This window comes from Calypte anna, chromosome 1 (genome assembly GCF_003957555.1).
Source record: "Calypte anna isolate BGI_N300 chromosome 1, bCalAnn1_v1.p, whole genome shotgun sequence".
Classification (NCBI taxonomy): domain Eukaryota; kingdom Metazoa; phylum Chordata; class Aves; order Apodiformes; family Trochilidae; genus Calypte; species Calypte anna.
Genome location: NC_044244.1, coordinates 176,719,573 through 176,744,188, shown reverse-complemented (window position 1 = coordinate 176,744,188; position 24,616 = coordinate 176,719,573). Strand labels below are relative to the sequence as shown.

At 40.8% G+C, this 24,616-nt stretch overlaps 1 protein-coding gene across 4 annotated transcripts in view; it reads right to left on the bottom strand.

Moving 5' to 3' along the window:
- Positions 1-421: 421 nt before the first annotated feature.
- The window catches only part of KATNAL1 (katanin catalytic subunit A1 like 1), a 40,963-nt gene continuing 16,768 nt past the window's right edge, over positions 422-24,616 (bottom strand). For 2 of the 4 annotated variants that reach the window (XM_030459444.1, XM_030459436.1), the window contains exons 3-10: positions 20,061-20,208; positions 12,820-12,944; positions 12,199-12,304; positions 7,388-7,546; positions 6,409-6,535; positions 5,333-5,467; positions 2,922-3,048; positions 422-725 (exon numbers count right to left, since the gene is read on the bottom strand). In XM_030459444.1, the coding sequence (XP_030315304.1) occupies positions 527-725; positions 2,922-3,048; positions 5,333-5,467; positions 6,409-6,535; positions 7,388-7,546; positions 12,199-12,304; positions 12,820-12,944; positions 20,061-20,208 (1,126 nt within the window). In that variant the 3' untranslated portion in view covers positions 422-526. Of the gene's footprint in view, positions 726-2,921; positions 3,049-5,332; positions 5,468-6,408; positions 6,536-7,387; positions 7,547-12,198; positions 12,305-12,819; positions 12,945-20,060; positions 20,209-21,984; positions 22,146-24,616 lie in introns of all 4 variants that reach the window. The other 2 variants (XM_030459420.1, XM_030459426.1) reach the window with 2 other exon arrangements.

Genomic DNA, 24,616 nt, shown 5'->3' with positions numbered 1-24,616 from the left:
GGAAAACTGATCCTCATTTCCTCTGTGTAATGCCAATTAATCCACAGACTTTGCTCTGAACTTTCAAGCAGAAAAAGAGCATAGTAACTTCAATGCCATGTTCAAGGGAGGCAGAGTCAGCAACTCCACAGAAAAGTAGCACTTACAGCAGAGGGTACAGTGAGCCCTTATTAGGCCTCTGTATTCACATCTCCCAGCTGATTTATTGATTCCAGCCATGAAAGATGACTATAATAGAACACTGCTCTTCATTGCAAAAATAAAAAATTTCTCCTCAAAAGTGTAATTTCTCCTTTCCTGTTTGTCTTATTTTGCTATTCCAGAGATAACATATATTTCATAATAGCAGCTCAATATTGTGTTAATTTCTGTTAAAGGCAAATGGAGTTAAAAGATCTTCTCATGAGAAGGGGGTTGGGACAAGGGTAGAGGCAGACCTTTTATTAAACCTTTAAAAAGATTTCTAACTCATTTTGCAACTGAAACCAACACAAGCCGTAAAACTCTAGCAAAGGAGAGCTAGAGATTAAGCAGATCCAAACTCCACCATCCATTTTTCATACTTCTCCAGGTCTGCAGCAGAAACAGATTTGGAGATTTTCTTCAGAGCCAGCTCAAAGTCCCCCTTGGTAACTGGCATCTGAAGCTCCTCTTTAGAAAGTGCCCGAATCTCTTCTGGAGTTAAGCCGTTAATCCGTCGTCTCATTGCCATCAGAGAAGCATCCCTGGAAATAAAGGACAATGTATAAGAGCTAATTGCTAGCAGCATGTGCAGTTAGCCTGTGAATTCTGATAGTATTACTTCACTAGAAATCACTGGCAGGAACACTTAAGAGAGCACTTATTTACCAGAGAAAATGCAGTTCACATCTTTCTTAGCTTCCGTGTTCCCAGATCACTACATTAATTCAACAAAAAGAATGCACTGGCACCAAAACCCATTTAAGCATATGGTAAATGTGCAGAGATAATTAAAACTATAAAACTGAAAACCTTTTACAATGATTCACAGAGATGAAATCTTACAACTTCACTGAGGAAAGGGCAGGGTGGGAGATGAACTGCACTCAAAGACTTATTTCTTTTTCCTTCAAGTAATCTGGATTTGGTACCCCAACCCCCTTGAATTTCAACCTTTTCCCTACCATGTAGCCCCCCAAAAAAAAACCAGTCTGCAAGTGTCCAGTGTTTAGCCCAGCTCTGTTGCCTGCTCACAGACACCACCTCAATCTGTAAAGGGCAGAGCAGGAGGCATCAGACACTGGTGTCGTGGGGCTCTGTGGGGCTGAGGCCACCAATGCCCCTGGCAGTACATGCTCTACCTGCTCCACGACTCCTCCCCAGCTTGGATGCTGCCAGCATGGCTCACTGGCATGGAGAACATTGCTCATTTCTCACACCACAGCCCACATGCAGTCTGCAATTACATTTTCTCTTTCCCTGGATTTTTCCCAGCAAGAGATAACACAGGCCTCAGGGAGAACAGGTAATTTAACTATTGTACCACATGACACACGTCAAGTTGTTTCCAAACTCCAGCCAAGCAGCAGGGCAAGAAAAAAAATCCCAAGCTATGTTCTTAAAGGATCAGTTTCTCTTGGCAGAGATCCAAACATCGTAAGGGATGTACACTTCCCACCAATAAGTTTTTCCAAATACCAATCCTCCACCAGAAAAGCCCCACTTGTCAAAAAATGAAACAAATTGCAGGCACAGGATGGAAACAGGCTCAACACTAATGCTATAGACTACCTGCACCTAGATGATTCAGGCAGAAATCAAGACTGTGCTGCACTGGGGGATGTCCAAATATACAGCATATAGAAGCCTCAATGATATTCTGTGAAAGGTTCGTTTGCATCATAAAATTCTAGCTCTTAAATTCATGGGATTTAAGAAAAGGCAAAAGACAAAACAAAACAAAAAGCCAAGCCTGCTTAGCACTATACGAACAAATACTCAGTAAATGCAAACAACTGTAACATGAGATTTGCTCAGACAATTTTTCTTTTCAGAGCCAAGAAAACCACATCTCACACAGACTCCACAGCAGTGCTTGGGGAGGAGTGGCTGGAGAGCTGCCCAGCAGAGAGGGACCTTGGGGTGTTGCCTGACAGCTGGCTGGACACGATCCAGCAGTGTGCCCAGGTGGCCAAGAAGGCCAACACCATCCTGGCCTCCAACAGGAACTGTGTGACCACTGGGGCCAGGGAGGTGATCCTGCCCCTATACTCAGCCTCAGTGAGGCTGCACCTCAAGTTCTGTGTGTGGTTTTGGGCACTGCAGAGTAAGGACAGAGGTGCTGGAGAGGGGGCAGAGAAGGGCAACCAAGCTGATGGGGTCTGGAGAACAGATCTTATGAAGACAGGCTGAGGGAACTGGGGCTGTTCAGCCTGGAGAGGAGGAGGCTGAGGGGAGACCTCATTGCTTTCTACAGATAGAGGAAAGCAGGTTGTAGTGAGGCAGATGTTGGCCTCTTCTCCGTTGGTGACCAGTGACAGGACAAGAGGAAATGGGGTCAAGCTCTGCCAGGTTGGATATTAGAAAAAAATTCTTCACAGAAAGAGTGGCTGAACATTGGAACAGGCTGCACAGGGAGGTGGTGGAGGCACCATCCCTGAAGGTGTTCAAAAGACAGGGAGATGAGGTGCTAACAGTAGATGGCTTAGTGGTTAGGGGATGTGGGGCAGACAGCTGGACTTGATGATCTTAGAGGGCTTTTCCAACCTTGATACTTCTATGATTTTATGATAGTCTTTAAACTGCTCCACAGTAAAGCATGGTTCCAGGACATACACCTGGCCTTCAAACACAGTCACTGTTAACATGGCTTCAGCTGTACTGGGTATTGTCTTTTATGAAATAATGTAAATTTTGATGTTCCATGTAGTTTTATTTGCAAATTAAGGCAAATGTGATACCTGCAAACATTAGTGATGTCAGCACCAGAATAGCCTTCAATCTTCTCAGCAATTTCTTCAAGGCTGATATCAGGATCCAGTTCTACTTCCCGAAGATTAATCTTAAGTAGATCTGCTCTGCCTTTTGCTACAACATAAAAAATACTTGTCTGAAGACTTGCAAGAATAACATTAAAACCAGAAGTAAACACAACTTTGACTTTTCAGTAAAAGGTATGAACCAAAGGGGTTTAATATTAAGAAAAGACAGAGAACAAACCACAGTGAAGCTTGCAAGAAAACACAGTAAAGTATCTGGTTAAAAGCAGTATATTAAAACTGCATACTCTTGAGGCATTTTCCAAAGTTAAACGTCATTAAAAATGTCTGTTGTCTCAGGTGACAAAGCATTCGGTCACATACTACCAAAGGGCACAAAAGCAACATCCTAAAAATGTCTGCTTATTCTCACATCCCCTTGGATTAACTTGCTGTTCAAGTGTTTCATTGCATATTATTCACAAAGTTTCATTAGAACCACAATGAGGATTCTATTAACAGAGCTTCAGACAGCAACAAATCCCTTAACAACAGGCTGAACTTTAAGCATATGTTTAAACACTTCACTCAACTGGGACCCAAAAAAGCTGCTGAAGCCCGATAGAAAACAGACATATTAATACAGTAAATATATTAATAATATATTTACAATACAAATGTCCTGATATCCCACTTTTCAGTTCTAGATGCAGTTTGCACACAGTGATAACCAGCTGCATAAATGAGCCCTTATGCAGCCGACTGACCATTCTTCTTGTACAGGGCATGGGGTTTTGTGCATCTGGGTACCTAGAGTTAAGCAGCATAGGCTTGTAAGTGGGAATTCACATTTGACAGCTTAGGCTTCAGAGCTACTCTTCACAAGGGTGGTAAAGAAGAGGACAAATTCTTTCCTGGCTTTTATAGTGCTGAAAATATACCAGCTCAGCAATTTTATTTCCACGGTGACTAATTTTTATGACTTAGAAAAGAGGACAACCACAACAAAAGAAATAGCAGTAGGAAAGGCCAAGAAATATTCACATTATGTTTTATTTATTGATACCCCTAATTAAAAAGGAGGGAGAAGGCAAATATAAAAGAAACTAGAAAGCTTGTCTAAAGCTGCTGGGTTTGTGTGCTTTACAGAACTGTCAAGAATATTGAGTTATTGATCACACACAACTGGCACTAGCTATAAAATGGGGGATTTATTATTTACAAAGCACAATGTACATACAGCATGCCTGCAAGGAGCATCCTGTGTCAGAGAATGTTCTTCTAATCTCTGCTATGTGGCTAAGCAAGCCCTTCAAGTATTTTGAAAATTAAACATGGCAGAATATATATTTGCATCAAATTCTACAACATACAGGTATATGTTTGACATGTCACACCACTTTTTCAATTAAAATCCCTGACCACATCAAATCACACAGCACACTTATAAACGCATCATTTAGACTTGCCCAGAACATCTCAACATTCTTACTTACAGAACAGATGCAACAAAACATAAGATCAGAAATAAAAACTGAGCACGTCTTGTGTGCTGTCCAGGGTGTAATACACTGTCAAAAAAACAATCTGGTTTAATTAGAAACAAGAGCAAGAGCTGATAGGATTTTAAACTAAGTGGTCATAAAGACAGGCATCCTGTAAGCTGCAAAGACAAGATGTAGAACTATTAGGATTCCTTATACCTGCTAAACTCAATCACAACTGCTGTCACCATGATCACGCATCTTGTTATCTTGAGTGCTCATGTAGGGAGATGAGGCACCCACTGTACCAAGAAGGAATGATGCTATGCAAACTTCAGATGATAGGAATCTCAAAATTAATAGGACAGGTGAATGGCAGCTAGGAAAGACAATACAAGCTGACACATCTCAGGGCAGAGAAGCAATCAGCCTGATGCATTCTGAGTGACTCGAAGCATAGTCACAAAGGCGAGCAGTGATTTACAATGAACTAAGCCTGTAAGTGAAAATTCATGGATCCACTTCTTTGCATTTGTCTGCAAGGGTATGGAGTGTATTTGCAGTCTTTCTGTACAGGTCCAAAGGCTGCCTTTGATGATCACTCAAGGGCTGCCTGTTAAACATTTAAAATAATTCCAGGCTCATTAAAAATAACTCTCTTTCAAAATGTAAGAACCCATCAATGGGCTTGCAATGAAATTGTGCAGCTCATTGTTTTTAAGCCCCCAAGCAACTAGTACTTTTTTTTCCTCTTACTTTCTTCAAAAATAGAGCAGCCCAGCCAAATTATTAACCCCTTCATTTCAATGCTTATCACAAATACAAGAGTTCTCTCAAACCCAACACTACTTCAGCAGTGTTAAGCTTGTCTTGCAAAGGTCATCTTAAAAACACTCCCAGCAAACATACCTGTGGGTAAAGGTATATAAATCCTTTTTTCCAGTCTCCGTCGGAGAGCTTCATCAATATCCCAGGGAAAATTTGTAGCTGCTAATACCATAACCATCTTGGATGGGTCATCATTTTCCAAAGCACCACCTACCCCTGTAACCACAACAGTAAGAAGTTTCACTCCACAGCTCTAATCAATTGAGATGCTTGCTAAGGAACACTGCACAGACAAACATTGCAAAAGCCTGGACAAAGCTAAGCAACAGCTGTATGTAATCCTAGTGCTGTTTTCCAGCCTCACCATAGCTTAGGTGTGACAAGACCATCATTGTCACAGAGAGAGGGGATGAGTTCTTCTTGAGTCAGGGAAGCACTTTGACAGTGCTAATAACACAGTCATATGTGAATGTATCCCAGCTAGTCCCTCTGAAAGTGCTATCTCAGTTAAATCTGGACAAAGAAGAAATAGGAATCACTCCCTGGCCTCCCACATGAAGACTGCAAAGAAATTATGACTCTGGAGCAAAAACTTGCCTACCTTGGGTTTACCATATGAATTTGCCCACTTGAGGACATTATAAATAGTAGTTAAGTTACAGCTACAATGTGGAGGTGGCTATCAAACCACTACACCATACAATATTCCTCAGATGGTCATTCTTGTACCTGCACATGACAGCTACTAAATCTGACTAAACAGGCAACATTAGCTGACACCACAGAATTCAGAAAAATCAGATCTCACAGTAGGGTCCCTGAGCTGGACACGCTAGCAAAGGGGAGAAATTGCATCAAAATTAAAGATCTTTATTAAACTGCACAAATCTCCACTAGCTGCCTCACCTAGAGTCTGTGTTTCTTAAATATGAGTTTTCAATTTACAAGCAAAATGGCCATTTGAGAAAAAATGAAGCAGAAGATGCCTTTGAGCAGTCATCTGCCTTTGAACACTCAAAAAATACACTATTCTTAAAGTCTGCCTTATTTTTCCCCCATCGAAAAAGTCAGGTTTTCCAGACTGCTCAAGTTCTTAACATTCCCACCTGTGAAGAAACAGCACCCCAGCCCCAAACTCAGATCTGAATACTTGTTACCATCCATTTGCACAAGCAGCTCTGACTTGACTCTGCGACTCGCCTCGTGTTCGTCGGATGTGCCTCTGCGGCTGCAGATGGAATCTATCTCATCAATGAAGATTGTTGTTGGAGCATAAAACCTTGCCTTTATTCAAATGAAAGAATCACTTTTAAGACTGCAGCAGTAAGAACAGACCCTCATCAGACCACAACCCTGTCTCACTAGACATACTTACTATATCTAATCTTCCCTGCCTGTCAAATGAAAATTATTCAAGATTTTGATTACAAAGTATTTGGCATATGGGTAAGTATAACTTGTACTACACTCAAGTCAGGGGTCTTTGAGTGTTGCTTGGTTTTCTTCAGCACCTCTTCCACAGGACAAAAAGTAATACAATCAAAATAAAGGTAGTTTTTCATGTCCAGGTTTTTCTGCCATGACAAGGCAGGCCAGGTGACAGGAGAGAGCTCAGCTCCTCTCATCAGAGACAGGCTTTAATTGAGAGTATGGCAAGAGTGCAGCAAGGATCCCAAAGAGGTGAATGACCTTTCAGCATAGGTCCACACAGACATGTCCACATACACTGCATGATGGACTGCACCCAAAACTTCACCAAGAGGCTTGTGTCCACCATTCAGAACAGAAAACAGAACTAAACCATGTATTGCTTCTAGCTACCAACTTCTTCTAACTTTAAATTCATTTCCTATGGACTTATCCCATAACAAAGAACTGAATTTCTGTCAAGGTCACAGCTCTATGTCTAGCCTGGAAAATGTTACCCTAAATATGGGTGATGAACCATTTCCTTTTTTATCCTCAATGACATACCAGTAAAGGATGTAAACACAGAGACTGTGCTTTTCTATCTGGTTGAGAGGGTATCAGTGGAATGAACTCCACGCTTCCAGCATGGTACTAGAGGGGCAGGAAACCAAGGGAGATGTCCCTTGTCACCTTAGCAATCCCTAGATCCCATAGTTGAGGACATACCATTTCAAACAAGAGGCGGACCAGTTTCTCTGACTCGCCCCTGTATTTAGATGTCAGGGTAGAAGAAGACACATTGAAGAATGTTGTTCCACATTCTGTGGCAACAGCTTTTGCTAGCATCGTTTTGCCAGTGCCAGGAGGACCAACCATCAGCACACCCTGAAAGGTGAAAACAAAGGTAATGAACAACAAGTAATGAAACTCTGCAATTGATACTACATCTCAACACAATCAGAGATCTGTATTTTGTTTAATAACATAAGTACCATCAGTGGAAAACAAAAGACAAGAATCATGCTTTTGAGAACAGTGTGAAAGTGCTCTCGGATTTATTCTTACCACCCTATTGGAGCAGGAATCACAAAAGCCAGTAACTGCTGCTGCAGCTATCAGCTAGGAAGCAGAAAACAGATTTTCAGCCTTGCTCTGAATCAGATGAAGCCTGGACTTTAATTTAGGAGTTCTCCAACTCACAAGGGGCTGTACATACAGATGAAGAGAATGAATTACTCATTTTGGAACAAAGGCCCCTTCATGAAAAAAGCTTTATAGAAACCAAAATACTTTTGCAGAAAGTTGTCTTCCCTCGGCAGAGCATTTTTCTGTAGAAAAACATTTTTTCAAAAATCCTGATAATGTATCTGTATGAATTTATTGTATATTTACATTGAGGATGAAGGAGAGCATTCACTGGAAAACAAGGGTTTGTCATACCATTTAATCTCTCCATTTCATGACTTCTGTGGCCATACTACTGCACAGTTCCTGGAAGAAACACCATCCTCTCCACACTGCTGGATGGCAGAAGAGCACTGCTATTTGTATTTCACAGATAAGCAACTGTGGCTCATGTGGACTACCACTCAGTCCCACAAAAAGCCTAATATGAGCCTCAGTGATTATACAAAAATCTTTGAACTAGAAAACTGAACTAAAATGGTAAAGTCCCAGGTTAGCATCCACATTGTCAGACTCTTTCCATCTGTAGTCTATCTCAATGAGAGAGTAAGGACTACACATCTCTGCAGCTCAGCATATTTACCCCTCATTAAGCAAGCTGGTTTTTAGCTAGACACGCAGCACTCTCAGGATCCATGTGTGACACTGAGACACTTGAAAACTATGATTCTTGATAATATTTCTAAATACAGTTATCTTTATAGATAGTCTTTCCAGTCCTTTCAGCAGCAGTGCTTGAGGAGGACTACACACTCTTCCATCCCTGTACAATAAGGACCTGCGATTTTTGAGCATGGCACTATGAAAATATAATGCTCAAGAAGCTTGGGGTTTTGTCCCTTCAATCACAAGATCTTATTACATGATCACAAGAGTTTCCTAAAGTTAAGTTGTACTGTGTTGCAAGGGTAATCAAGTTAGCTAGAATCAGAATTGCATATTATAATGTGCTTTGCAATTAATAACTTACATAAAATGCCACAGCAATAAAATATCTGTTAAAGGCAAGCCACATAGCAAATTAGATTTCATCTGTTCCTCACAAAAATTTACTTCAAAAAGCACAGAGAATGTCATGGAAGACATCTATAAAAACAATTCAACCGGGAATGCAATTATTCAAAAATGTACTATTCAAAAGCAATAGCCTCTCTGTGTTCCATTTTCCATTAACTCTTAATACCTTTATTGCCATTTAACACTTAGCTAATGCAAGCTCTACATACATTCATTGGTAAATTAAGTTAGAAATGTTCACATTCCATCCATACAGCTAACATTCCAATGTCACTCCTCAGGCTGCCCAAGGTTTCATAAGCTCCAGAGCATAAAAAATAAATGGACCCTTTTTCTCCCCATGAACATTCAGACATATACTGTAATTTGAGTTGCTGCACAGTCATACTGATATTATAATAATATTGCAAGTATCACCCTGGAGTAACTGGGTGAAAATTAGTCAGCCTGTGCTATGCAGGTCAGAGATGACTTACTGTTCTCTGAGTTTCAGATGTGCTTGTTTAATATTTTAAAGCAAGTTTCACCTCAAATCACATTTGACCCTGTGTTTGACAAACTGTGTTTACTGCAGGATATTTTTTGGATATTGCTTCACTCAGTCCATTACTAAGGAAGGTCAGTCTGGCTTCAGCTATACATACATTTCAGTTCTGAAATCAAAGCTTTATGCTCCTGTGTAACTATTACAGTGAGCATAACCTATCACATGATACAGGTGGCATTATATATGTGCATTACACAGGTGCAAAGCAGTCACACCAGGAAAGCCAGAGGAAAATCAAGCTCTCTGGGGATAAAGATGATAGAAGTATGGGTTTAAAAAAAAAAGGGGTGGCGAAAAAAAAGAGCTTGAGTTCTCAGGAAATCAAGATGTTCACAGTTTCAAACAGAAACAAATAGGATCAAATTGTTCTTCAGCTCTACAGACTAGAAGGCTGCCACTTACTCACTAGTTAAAATCCTTGACAAGCACAAAGACTTCTTTATTCTTCCTCTAAGGTTCTGTTAATCCAACGTATTCCAGTAAGAAGCTGAAATGCACCACAGGGAGTAAGTGTTTTGATGAAATCACTGCAGGGTTACTTCTTGTTGTTGTTACAATCACTAGCAGAGCAGTGGGAAGCACAGTGAGCAGCCGGGCCTTTGTGGCACAAAACAGCTCTGAGAAAAAGAGTCTGTGGACGCTCAGAAACCCGGGGCTGCAGCTCCACAGCACCTGTGTTGAATCAGGGAAGACAGCTGGCTCCTTCATACAAGGCACCATCCTCTGAATGCAGGCACAAACTGTGAAACTGTGAGGGCTGCCTTGGGAATTGTTCTCAGGAGAGGCTGAACATCCCAAACCAGATTTGGCTGCCTTTTCCCTGAATTATTGTCCTCAATGCCTAGGCTCAAGAAATGCCTGCTGCTACAGTGATTACTGCAAGAAACAGTCTTTCCTTCAAAACTCCTCATCCTTGTAGCACAGTCAGAGGTCAACAGTAGGGAAAATACATGCTGTTCTGTGTGAAAAACAAATTCAGAAGAGTTACAGCTTCACAAGTCACCAGGGAAAAGGCTAACAATGAAGACTCTTCATGGACTCATCAGAAATCAATTTGCATTTCAGACTGAAGAGGAAATAACCTTAGAATTTTTTCCATGTCTACAACCACCTAATTTTCCTACACTGCTCAGTAGGAAAAGATAATCTCATGCAAAGAGATGGAGACTGTAAAGTCTGTAGAAGACCAAGCTATTGTTTCATTACCCAGTGCCACAATCCTTGGAGATAGGGCCAGTAGCACTCTTCACATTGCCTGCAGCCTGCTGAGATACCTGCCTTTAAGACAGATGCCACTACATCCTCTAGGCTTGTTAATAGGTGAAAATAAGCACAGCAGCTCTTCACTGCCTTAAAAGTGTATAATAAGGGTATGGACCAACTTCTTCTATGCCAAGAGGAAAAGAGAGCTATCCAGCTGTTCAAAAGACACTAGAATCTCACTCTGCGTTTATAACCCATGGTACCTACACTCTGTTCAAGCTGACAGCTCAGTTAACCCTAACGTTAACCTCAAGCCCACTAGTACTGGTCACAAGCACTCTAGACCCCTAAAGCCATGTAGCCAGGGTCTATGTTTGGACTTGCTCCGCTGCTACTCACTAAATCCACCATGAACAACTCTTAAAAGCAGCTGTCTCCCAGCTCCCACCATCAGCTCCCACTCTTTCCAACTTCCCCTCTCTAGTGTCTGCAGATGCAAGCCCTCAGCATGACAGGTCTTCCATTCATCAGTTCCAACAGGCTTTGTTTCACAAATAAGCAGAATAATAGGGATCTAGGACTGCCTCAGTCTGGAGGAGGACAGCTTGAGGATCAGATCTAAGCATAAGCAAGAGAAGTACAAGGACCAAGGAGGAAGAGATGGCCAAGTATTGGTAACACAGTATCTGACATGCTGCTGAATAAGCAGACTAAACCACAGAAACTACTCATGCACACAGCATTCCCTGCACATCGCCTTCCAGATGTAAAATAATGGAATTAATCCCATTAACCCTTTCAGTAAGCAGAAAGCCCTTCTGTTGTGACTGTTTAAACCCAAAACAAGTAACGACACATCCACAAAGAAAACAAGATAATTTTATTTTCTGTTTACAGAAATGCTCTGCAACCTCCTCCCTCCTCTTCCTTTTTAGCTCTGTGCAAGGCCCATATTGGCCTCATCTCTAGTCCATCACCTAGGTCAGCTTAGCTCAGCTCCATATCCCTCCTGTTCCCCCACTTGCAGTTCATTCTCCCACTTTTAATTTCTCCCTCTCCAGCAGTAACTATGCCCAGCTGCAAGTGTAACGTGCAAAGCTAAAAGATCGCTCAGATTAGTTAACCCTCTCCTTGCTTTCTTGTACCATCAACCTGCAGTTTTCAGTCTTAGAATAGTTGGGAGATGCAGAAGGAAACAATCCAAGGACTGCTTTCCTCAAGGAAGTGTTGAAGAGCAGCCAACCAGAATTCTAAGCAGACCTGTCCATTAAGCCTTTCTGCTTCTTTCAGTGTGCCCTAAATGCTTGCTCACATGTACAGGCTGACATATAGAAGCTTTTGTAATGTCAACAAGCTACAACTAAGTAAACAGAAAAGTATTTATTGTATAATGCAAAGCCTGCATAGACTTCCAGCTGTTTCTTGCAGTGCATTTTACATAAATCATTATGAGAAGATGATGAACAAATTCCTGATCTTTCCATCTTCCTGTTTAGCCTTCTGCTACGGGCATCCACACACACTGAAGCAGCACACATACGTAACTACACCTTGCCATTTACTACAACACCAAATAAATTCCTACCTTCCAAGGTCTTCTAATCCCTTTGAAAAAATCAGGCATCCACATTGGAAGAACGACAGCTTCTCTTAATAATTTCTTGGCTTCTTCCAAGTCCGCTATGTCATCCCTGTGCAAGATGAGGAAACTTGTAGAACATTCTCATACAAAATATTTCTTTTATTTTCATACAAGAAAAATAGAAATGCTTTTCACTAAGTACCATCTCCTTTAGTATGCTGGTACATGCCTCATGAGAACACTTGTATAATCCTGTGACCTAAAACTGAATTCACCTTTGAAAGGGAGGGAAAAAATTATTTTCAACTCCAGTTATTCTGAGCTGCTTAATTAAAAATTGTTTTGGAAAATGTGAGTACCAAAGTGGCATCTTTAAACTTCTCTGGAGTGTATTTTCCTTTCAGCAGTACCTGCAATGGATTACTGCACCTAGCATCAGTTAGCAACAAAAGCTTAAGTGTAATAAAATTAATAAACTTTTAAAACCAAAAGACCTTGTTTTGCTTATCATCTATTTGCTATTATCAGTAGATTATAATGGCTCCCTGTTTTAAGAGTTAGAAGAAGGATAATTTCTCTCCTTCACACTAGCAAAAAACACTTGAATGTAAAAAACCATCATACCAATGAATGCTTGGATTTCTTGATACAATATCTCTTTCAAGAGCTTCGATCAAGTCTTTGTCATAACCTGCTCCATCAAATTTTGGTATTTCCCCATCACCAACTTCCTGGGATATTTTCTTTCCCTAGAAGTGAAAGTCATACAGATTCATAAGGACATTGTTCATTTACCATGTCCTTTACTAGCTACATACAACAATATTCTCTAGTTCACCTCTGCAGAAGCCACAAGAAGTTACCAAGATTTAACATGGCTATTTCAGCACCTCAATGGCCAGCAAAACCAATGTGTTCACACCCTCCATTCCACAAGGAGTCCCCAGACCCCTGTTTGTTGCTGTTGTTGCTTCCACCACAAAAACACCTTCAAAGATGCAGTTCACAGTGTTAAAACTCCAATAGAGCTCTCATGATATACCACAGGGGGTACACGGGTAGTTTGGCTGGTTTGTTTGTTGCTTTTAAAGTTGCAAATTAGATTCTCTTAAGGGAGTTAAACCCCTCTTTAGACAACTGACACATTTCCTGGCCAGCCAAAGGCACAAATGCAAAAAAAGCCTCACAACGCAGGCTGCATCATGACTTAATGCTACATTAGCTTCTGGATGAAGACCAAAGCATCCAAAGCACATTTTGAAAACTCTACACCTGCCACGCTACCTGCCAGAGTTAAACAATTGGCACCCCATCATCACTGAAAAAGAACACAAAAGCTTTTACACACATTGTCCTTGAAGGAGGAAAATCAACAAGGTTCTATCCCCCTGTTTAATTAAAGCCTTCCTGTCCAGCAGTTTCTCCTTTCCTCACCTGTAAGCTATTTGTTTCCCTCCACTCGTTCACAGCCCAGCTCCATAAACAGTTAAAATGCTTTCAAAAGATCATATTTATTTCAGGGCTACGCCAAATGCCCTCAAGAAGCTGCCAGGTCACCCAGGCTGCTTCAAACTACAACAATTTCTGCAGCACGCCAACACCCATTCAGCAACAAGCCACACACTGCCTCAGCCCCAAACAGGCCGGAGTTTTTGGTTAACGCTTCCACAGTGCCCTTAAGCTTATGGGAGTGAAGCAACTTTTCTCTTTGAAGCCTCACACTCTTCCTCTCCTGCTTCAGAAGGAAACTGCTTCCCCTCCCAGCTCCGCGGCAGCCTAGGCCATGCCTGAGAAGCAGCTGTGGCGTTTCAGCGGCCCAGGCTGAGCAGGGAGCTACTTTGGGACTCTTAACTCAGCTTCTAAGCACTACCAGCAGCAAGCTAAAGAATCCCAGCTGGCTGAACAAAAGCAGCCTAGGCAAAGGCGGGCTGAGAGGCAGCTGGAGACACACAAATAACCTCGCAGTGGAAAAAGGAAAAGGTACCGATTACACCCCTCCCAGTTGCTGTTTGCCCGCAAGGCCTGTGAGGGAGCAGTTTATCTTCCCACTATTTTTATTTCTTTATTCCAAGCGAACTTGATGTTGTTTGGTAGTCCCAGATCACTTGTTTTTCTGGTTTTTGTTGTTGCCTTTTTTTTTTTTCCCCCCTATGGAAATAAAGCTAAAAGTTGTGTTTAGACAGCAAAGCTGGTGTCAAAAATGTAATGGTTTGGCTTAAAAAGAAAATAAGGAAAAAAGCCCTGAAGAGTTTGGAAGATTCCTGGAGAGAGAAAATGGAATCCAAATGGAACCATAAAAAGGGGAAAAAAAAAAAGACAATTAAACGAAAGGTATTTTCTTTCTGTCTTTGTTACATATGTTTCTCCAATTCCTCTGCAATGGATGGGTTTCCCTAGTTGAAGAATTTTTCTGTGTTTCTCAAAACAAGTTGTATGTTTGGGGTTTTTTTTTCTGGATTTTTTTTTTTTTTCTGAGTTAGGGAAGGCTTTAAGAAGAAGAAGGCAGGGCAGGTGGCTGCAGTGTGCAGCTCAGCCCTCACATCTGAGCCTGTCTGGTAGATCAGATCTTTGCTGTGCTAGTAAGGGGTGAACACACATCGGACAACACCAGCAACAGTGGGTCCTGGCTGTGCCACAGCCCAAAGCAGAACAGAACACAACCAGAGGGGACAGGCCCAGTGGTGGCTGCTTGGCCACAGGCTGGCATCCCTGCATCCCTGCACTTGGAGCCTCCTGGGTGGCTGCTGTGGGGTCAGACCCCGAGCCCCCTGCCAGGCCTGAGCCCCAAACCCCACTGCCAGGTTCTGCCCTACTCACTTCTCCTGCTCCCTGTGGCATGGCTTGCCCAAAGGAGGGAGAAGGGTGACCTAGCTGGGCAAAGTGCTTTCAGTTTCACCTTGGCTGTCAAGTTAGTAACATGAACATTTTTTTTTTCTCCAGTTCTGGAATTAAACCAAGATTTAAAGTATTTACAGTTCTCACATTTAATAAGATTATTAATGTTGGTTCCAAATTGGTCCAACATGCAATCCTCAGTCAGCAGGTAAGTGAGCAGAGACTAGAAAAAAAAAGTTTTAAAATTTGTCACCTGGATACAGGCAGCAAGAGTAAGCATAATTTTTCCAGTCATATCCTCATCTCTTTCTGTGGTATTACTTTCCCAAAATAGCTTTAAATAAAGCTGCTGTGATGGCTTCTCTCTAAAGTTTGCCAACAGACAGAGACTGCTCCCTTCCAGTCCCCTTGGCAATTCTACCACCTAACCACCTCCTTAGCCAACCAAGTTCTGATTTTAACACATTTAGAAATTTGCTGGGCTTTCCACCAGGAAGAGCTATCAGACCTGCACTAACCCACTGGAACAAAAGCCTCATTTCCAAAATTAATGTATTTCTACTCCTGTACTAAATTTGTGCCTTAGTTTCAGCAGTTATTCCTTGACTTGTCCATCACCCTGCCATCTGTGCAGCACAGGCGTGCTCTGCCTTCCTTTACCAACCCAAGCAAGTCTCGTCTTGAAACACAAGCTGAACACAATTCCCTGCTCACTTTGGCAACCTTTCTTTTTTTTCCCATCTCCTCTTCCAATACATCTTTCAGGAGGATGGTTGTTGAAATGCAAATAAAATACTCCAGCTGCTGTCAGTCTACTCTAGAGGAAATCTATAAATGATTTGCCAGTTGAGTGATACGTTTTCTTTCAGTACCACTTTACATTCCCCTTGCTGCCTAATTCCTCCCCATCTTACAATTCTTCTACATGATACACTTGCTAGATTAACTTATTACTTCCAAAGTGGCATGCAGGTAGATTAATTTCTTTCTGTAAAAGAACTCTAAAGAAAGTGCCAGCTAAGGCAACACCTTTTGATTAGAGATTTCCCTTTTTTGCACCTTCCAGTTAGTTCCAAGTGTTTTATTTTTCATTCATTCTAAATTTCTTGTAAAACGTTACACACTGTTTAGATAAAACTAACTCCAGTTGTCTGGATCACTTTTCCTTTCCTTTTCTAAATATAGGCACAGTCAAACCAACTTCCCATTCATGAGACACCAGCAGTCTAAATAAACATTATTGGAAATCTCTTCTCCCAACCCTGCAATTTCACCTACTGGTTCTTTCAGTATTCTTGGATGGAGATTATGCAGCTTTAAAGTCCTGATGCATGGAGGTGCATGCTTCCCCCTTAATACAACTACTCCATCTGACATCTAATGACACACATCAGAATAATCAAGCAAAAAAATATTTAAATTTATTATCTCCTTGTAGTGAAATGAGGCAACCAGGTGCCACTAATTGCCAGGGAGTGAGCATGAGCTTGTACCAAGCCCACCTGTGCCCAATTAGGGTGGGTCCCCACTGCGCATGAGGGCCTTTTATTGGCCCCCTGGTCCTGCTCATGCAGGGGGGGCCCACCCTAATTAGGCACAGGTGGGCTTGACACAAGCTCATGCCCACTCCCTGGCAATTAGTGGCACCTGGTTGCCTCATTTCACTACATCTCCTATCTTAATACATTTTAATATTCACCTCATTGATATGGCATCACAGTCCTTAGCTATTTCCTATCTTTTGCAGTATCTACTGTCCTTACCCACTGACAATCTAAAACAACCTACAGAGCACTCCAAAAAAATTGTTCTAGTGTTTAGCTATGGCATTATGTCATTTCTAAATGATACACAGGTAGTGTTCACGATGCATCTTTAAGGTGAAGTTTTGAACAGAAGCTAAAATTCTTGACAATGATTCAGCAGAAGGTACCCTGAGAACAAGCTTAATCATTTCCTTTGAAACTAAGAAGGAATATGCACTTGAAAGCAGTATGTTAGAAAAAGGAACATGTAAATATCTAAGTTTAGTCGATAAATACCATCTGGTGGGTTGAAGTTTGAAATTATTTTATATATCACTACAAAAGGTCATTTTACAGGTATAGTCAGATTAAAACTCCTCATCCTGAGATGGGTACTGTCAGAATGAAAAGATGATATGGTCTGGGGAGGAGAAATGGTGAAACAAGGCATTTGTCTCAACTGAGGCAAAACACTTTTAAAACATACATACTACAGCTATATTCATCTTGAAAAATATCACAAATAGATATGCATATTGGTTTGTGATATTATAGCCAAGACATCATACAACCTATTACACTGCAACCAACATCTTAGCAAATGGATAAGGTTCTAAGTAGTCTTAGCCAAGCACCCAAACCCAAGAACCACAAAGATGACACATTTACTGTGAGAAAAGCAATACCTCCTTATTCAAGTTGAAGCTTCAGTTTTGCCATATTATTCTAACTGAAGATGAAGCATTACCAAACCTCTTTGATTCAACATACTTGGCAATAGAGATAAACTTCTTTTAGCTCTAAGTTCAGAAACTGAATAGTAGCAACACCTGCAAACTAAGAAATTATAGAACTGAAAGGGAAGTTAAACCTATTTTCATGCCTGCTTGTATAAAAAAAAAGAAAAAAGTTTTATTGACTTCTTGCATTAATTTCTCTCACTTCCCATGCATGTCTACTTCCTCTTTTATTTATAGTTTGCCTCAAAATAAAACCATGGATTACATACAAAAATCACCATGCAAAATATCAAAATCTGTAACCTAGTGTGATTTTTGGATGTATACCCCAGGCAACAAGGGTAACAGACCCTATGAGGAGAGGCTGAGAGAGCTGGGGCTGTTCAGCCTGGAGAAGAGGAGGCTCAGGGGAGACCTCATCACTCTCTACAACTACCTGAAAGGAGGTTGTAACCGGGTGGACGTTGGTCTCTTTTGCCAGACGACTTTCAACAAGACAAGAGGGCATGGTCTTAAGTTGTGCCAGGGGAAGTTTAGGTTAGATATTAGAAAGAATTTCTTTACGGAGAGAGTGATCAAGCATTGGAATGGGCTGCCCAGGGAAGTAGTGGATTCTCCATCCCTGGAGATATTTCAAAAGAGACTGGATGTGGCACTCAGTGCCATGGTCTGGTAACTGCAACGGTGGTAAAAGGGTTGGACTCGATGATCTCTGAGGTCCCTTCCAACCCAGCCAATTCTATGATTCTATGATTCTATGAAAATACCCCCGAAGTAACTAGACAAAGGCGAAAACAAGAGCACATGTGTTGGTATTTTTTGAAGAGCAGACATATTTTCCTTCTGCCACCTAGTGACCAATTTAGTCAGATAAGAGTAGTGTTCAAAATGTACCCTATTAAATCAAACACCATGGCTTTTCCACCATTTGACAGCTGCAGAGTTGCTAATTGCATTATTTCCAGAGACAAGTATTGTACAAGTCATGTTGCTGTGGGCTTCTCATAGCAAAGCCCTATAATGCTCATCAGCAGAAAGCTTTGAGGGCAGAGTTCACCCTCATTGAAAGCTCAGACTTTGAAGGCTCCTTCACAGAAGCACATCTGGTGAACCTGTCACACATCCCATCTTCAATTCCCCGTACAGCTAGCAGAACTGTAAATAATTTCACAGATCTTCACAAGCTTTTTATAGCTTGCATGATACACACGAGTTATTTTAAATCTTACTGATCCAAGGTAGATACTTCTAAAATGATTAAACTTGAAATGTGCAGTCTGTCAGTGGCAACGCTGAAAATGTGCCTGGACCTCCCCTGCTCATGGTAATGAGGGCTTGGATTACTCAGTACTTTCCTGTGTACCAGAAAAACAATTCATGATGGGAAAAATGTATCTGTGGTTTCTTACTGTGTTGTGAAGAAGCAAACTCTCATAGAAAGGCCATGAAGGGACTAATCAGATTCATTTGGAAGAAAGCTGACCTAAATATTTTCTTACTCATCTACCAAGATGTGCACAAAACTGTGTGCCCCCATAGGAAAGGGGATTCTCATAAACCCATCTGTCAGGAAAGTAAAGCTGCTTCAGTGCATATACCACAGATTCCTTGGGTTCTTGGCCGTGACTCCACAGTTAAATTAAAAAATGCAAGGGTCTGACAAACAGCAGTTTGCATGCAGATTTTTTTTTTAGCCAGAAAATGTCATCACTATTTGATAATGACTGTTTCTCCTTTTCTTTCACTTCAGCACTGCTTCTTTCTCATGGGTCTTCAGAAAAGAGAATCTCCAACTCTAATTTATTACGTTATTTTTATTTTTAAAAAAAAGCCTTTCCAAGAAGCATCTTCCTAAACACTGTAATAAATACAAAACCCTTTTATTATAAACTAAGGAACATGAAAGGTTCTAAGAGTTTGCTTTTACTACATCTCCCTAACATAATTTTCAAATATCTAAGTTCAAATAATTTGGCACAGATTTACCTAGTATCAATGCATTTATAGAACTATCCTAAATTTGTAAGGTAGAGGCCATTGTACTGTGGAACTCCATTCGTAATGCTTAAAGTCATCATGTTTTAAAAGGGCACTGGTCTCACTTTCGCACTATTTACACGGAAATCTTTACAAAAGGCTGGAATTTGATTCCTTAAAAACCAAAACAAAATAAAACCCAAGGGTGGGGGAGGGGAAGGGACCTTATGTCTGATTGACAATGACAGATTAGAGTTAAGCCTATGCTCTGACATGTAAAGAAACCCCCAGCAACAGGCCACCCTGCTACCTCCCTATCAAAAAAATCTCAAAACAAGGCAGAGCAAACATGAAAGAACTCTCCTTAATTTGATGTCATTACTATTACACACTTCCATGATACACGTTTTGCCCATGAGGCAAGAGGAAAGGATCAAGCTTTCTCCCATCGGATCATGGTGGCTTTTTATTCTTATTATCTGTATTAGATAATTAAAACTAAGAACACTTCCCTTTGCCACCTGCTGCGTTGGAACTCCTCCCCACCGTGCTCATTCCCACTTCTTACCTTGTCATCTCTTCCTCTAGCTCTGGATTCCCTGACTGCAGACTTCTCACCCTTGGATCTGCCCACAGGCCCGCGAGGCTGCAGCCCGGGTGAGTCTTTCCTCAGAGGTTTCACTTCTCGGTTGGGACGTTTTATCTGAGGTGGAGCCCTGACAACAAGCAACCACAACAAAAAGATACTAAAAACAGGGGGGGGAAAGAGCAGCATCAAGAAAGAAGGATTCTAATAATTCATTAATACCTTTAGTGCATTATTACTGAAGCTGACAAGCCACTAAGTCTTATCTCTCTGTAGCTGCAAATCTAGCAACGTATTTCTGGTTCTGTCTGACACTCAAAGCAAGAAAAAAATGCAAAAGGAAGGGAAAGTTTCAACAGTGGAAAAAAAAGAACATTAACAGTACTATTAATCAGTACCATAACCAATCTTAAAACAAACCAACATGCATGTAACAGAAGAGGAAACAATTCAGTATAAGGCTTCAAATCGTAGTTTGTTCTGACTCAAAAGCAAACAGATCCAAACTCTAAGCATCTATACTTGTGCATCACCTACAGTGTCAAAGAGAATTCATCAGTGGCACGAGGAGGCAGAATCTGGTCCAGAGTAGGTGTGACAGTCATTTTGCTCTAGGGAATAGACTTAAAATACAGAGGTATGGGAATAGTTCCCATAAATAGTTCCATTTATTTATTCCCATAAATAAATGGGCATGCCACACAAATTTAATTATTATGATCCCTTATTAAATCCTCCTATAATTCTTTTTTTGAGTAACATTTTGAGATATTTGCTAACTCCAAAAACAGTCTCCTGGAATATGGCTTAAAAGCAACGCATACTTAAACACACAGCTGGATAAAAACTGCTATATTTTGCTTTCTATATATTTTCATCAAACTCAAGAGCACAGAAGAGTGGCCAATTTTTCATACTTGTTTGCACAGGATTTAAACTTTAGCTTAAAAAAGAGGTGAATTATTGAGCCTTTACCTCTAGGACAGATACAAAAATAAATATATTTTGCTTTTCACATAGAATTACCACAAAAATCCTGACAGTAATTTCTACCACTCACAAAAGTAACCAGCACTAATATTATTTTACACTTATATTCTTACATTTTTTTGAAAAATGAAAGTCCATTGGTTTGGTAACCATAAAGCACAAATAAACCTGGTATTTCTTTCTGTTAGGCAAGATCCCTCATTTTACTCTGTTCCTTTGCTTATGTGAGCATACACACATTAAAATTCTTTGCTATTATAATGTTAGAAAACTATTGGCATGATCTTATTCTTGTTTTTAAACTGGATTTAATGTTTCAAACAACCCGTGTCAAGCTCTATTAGGGTGACAATAGGGATTTCAGAAAATGCACAAGTATCTATTTTGAGAAAACTACTGGCTAATTAAAGTTACCTTAAAGGTGGTTACAGAAGAGAAACATCACATAAAACAGAACACGCTTAGCAATAATAGTAACCAATGGATTAAACACAGGTCATATTATCTGTAGCTAGGGAGGGATTTCTAACCACCATGTCCTTCAAGATTGTTATTGACTCTTCAGCCATCAATGAATTCAACTGCTTAAGTTAACTGAAATGGAAAACTTTTCTCCTTGCACATGAGAAAGGCAGCTGTCATCAAAAGCCCACCTAGCTCTCCAGCATACCCTAGCTCCAGACACTTAGCTTGTCAATCCTACAGAAAAAAGGAGTGACTTTCTTCACAACTTCCACAATAAATCTGATTGTAGTTTAATGACTTTTTTTGCCAAATGAATTACATTTATTCTGAATTACAAAAGACTAAGAGGTAAATAAAATGTGATTTTCACATTACAAATGCATTCAAAGAAGGATATAAAATTATGGAGACCCAACTTTATTCCACCCACTCTGCCTGAGCCACCGGTTACCTGTGTTCAGCTGGAACAGGGGGAGGCCAAACAGCAGGATCTCTAAAAGGCTCATCTTGATAGGATACAGCGATATCTGCAGGTCTGTCCATTTTAAAACTTTCTAAAGTGTTGACAATGCTCTTCACGTGTTCATATTCTTCAACTAATTCTTGTCTGACCTTGAGAAGTACACACAATACTTTAAAATTGTTACAATTAAAACTTTTTTTTTTAAAACCATATAAAGTACTCTCAAAAGCCTTTCTCAAAATACTCTCCCAAGCCTTCCCATTCACAAATTCCAGCCTTGTCAGGCTGACAATAGATCTTTAACAATAGCACAAGTAATTCAATCTCTGTGCAGTCCATCTCCCTGCTTGTCACCATCATGACCACACACAGTTGCTAATGCATGCATGGATCACTCTTCCATAGCATGTGCTGAGGCTTAGAATTATATGTGCATGTTGACATGTATGCACACAAACATGTATGTTTCACACCAGCAAGGGTGCTGTTGTCAGATCCTTAACGTGTTTGCTACTATTCTGTCATAAAAGAACTTTGCTGCTTACAATCTCCGAGGCCCTGGTTATATAAGTGGCTAAATCATTACAGTATTAATATTATGAAATTAACTTTGTGAGGGGCACAACATCACCGTACAGTCAAAACACAAGCCAGTTCTTTGGCAAACTTCAAAGATTAGGACAGAAAATAGGAACACCACACACTTTAGCATAAGTTCAAATGGTGAGTATAGTAAGTAAAAATAAAATTAGAGGAAATTATGTCTCAGAAAGAAATCTGCTTGCAGAATTACACAGCTGAATTTTATTCTTGAAGTTTTTATTGCCAGTAGTAAGGCAATTAGAACTACTTCAAGATTATTTACTTGATATCTGTTCTTTCCAATTTTCTTCCATGAAACCTAGGAAAAATAAAATTGTTGTTACAAGCTCAGGTTTTGTATATTAAGGTCACTGCTTCTAAGCACACATCAGCAGCTAAAAACTGCATCATAGATAGATTCTTGCTCAAACACATAGGCTTTCAGTGCAATAGCTCAAAATGTGCTAGGATTCACCTGAGTGCACTTGTACTGCATCTTACCAGCCTTTCACCCATCACTCAGTGATGCTTTCCATCCTCTGGGATCAAACTTCATGCTTACTTTGATTTTCACCTGCTCAAGGGTCATAACACCCAGATGTCACCTCTTCACTATAGTGTTGGTGCACAGCTGAAACTAATTCATGCACTGCCTGGGAATCAGCATTGGTGCTCTGCAGCTAGGATTACTTCAGGGCAGTGTGAATCCTGCCTCTTACAGGCAAGATCCTTCCTGTCCACCGGAAAGACACATAGGCTCTAAAAGCTCTCCTGAAGAAACACTATGGTGAGGATGTCTGCAGGATGCCATTAGGCACACTGCTGAGTGAGGCTACAACCAGCACACACTGCAAGGCTGAAGTAAAAGCCAGGATCTGAAGTCAGCTTATGAGAAAGCCAAGGAAAGACACCAGGCACCCAGCTGTGCTCATGTCATGCATCCACGTGAAAAAGAGATGGAAAAATATTGCCTGGGAATGCTGCAACCAGGCTTTGCTTTGTGGCAAAGAGAGGAAAGCAATTGAGGACAGTGTCAACAGATGTCAGGGATGCTGCTTGAAATCCAGATTTTCTTTGCTGTGCCGATTCTGAGTAATCGAAAGGATCAGGAGAAGCAAGGTCTGCAAATCCTGCCTGAGGCTGTAACAGCAGCAAATCAGAGAACTTGTACTGAACAACATCACATCTTATGACTGCTTTTCCTAACCATTCTTAGTAGTGAAAAAAGATGTGGCCACTAGTCTGAGACGTTCCTGTTTCTTTGTGTGCTTGGCAATGAACTATGCTGGGCACATGCAGGATGCTGTGTCTGGTCAGCAAGCTTTTACTCTTTCAGCCTGATTTTCACCCACTCATCCCATTTCTCTGTCACACTGTCATTTCCCCTCTCCGAATGGTGTCTGTCCTCACCTGCCCTCCTCTACTTATTCAAAATGGCAGCAGCAGCCCTCCCACTTGTGCTGGGGCAACTTCAAGATAGAAGGCACTGTCTGACATAACTGGTGGTGTACAAAAGAATGAATGATAAAATCAACAGTACTCAGTAATAAACACACATCACCTCTTTCTAGAAGCTAGAGTTCTAAACTACTACTAGGTACATCTCACAGCAATGTACCCTCTCTCTCGTGCTCTGTAACATGTTTCAGGAATTTTCTTAGTAGGAGAAATGAGAAGATTTCACTGGCACAGATAAATCCTTCTCTGCTTTAAAAGCCTGTTTGAGAAGAATATATGTGATTGTTGTCAGCAAGATACCAGTTAAGGACAAGCAAAGTGAAGAGTAAATCCCCAAGTTCTTGCAACACTGCATTTCGTTTACCAGGAGCTCTTCCTGCATCTGTATGAAAGGAGCCTTAGGTACAAGAAGAACAAGGACATTCTTGTTTCTTCCACATGGGGAATTTCAATCCTTCCAAAGACACAAGACATCCAGCTCAGGCAGGATTGTTCTTGCCCTGCTTTGCTCTCTTTGCTTTCTCATCACACAACCAAGCAGACATCCCCCAGTGAAAGAACTTCCAGCTGAGTTAGAAAT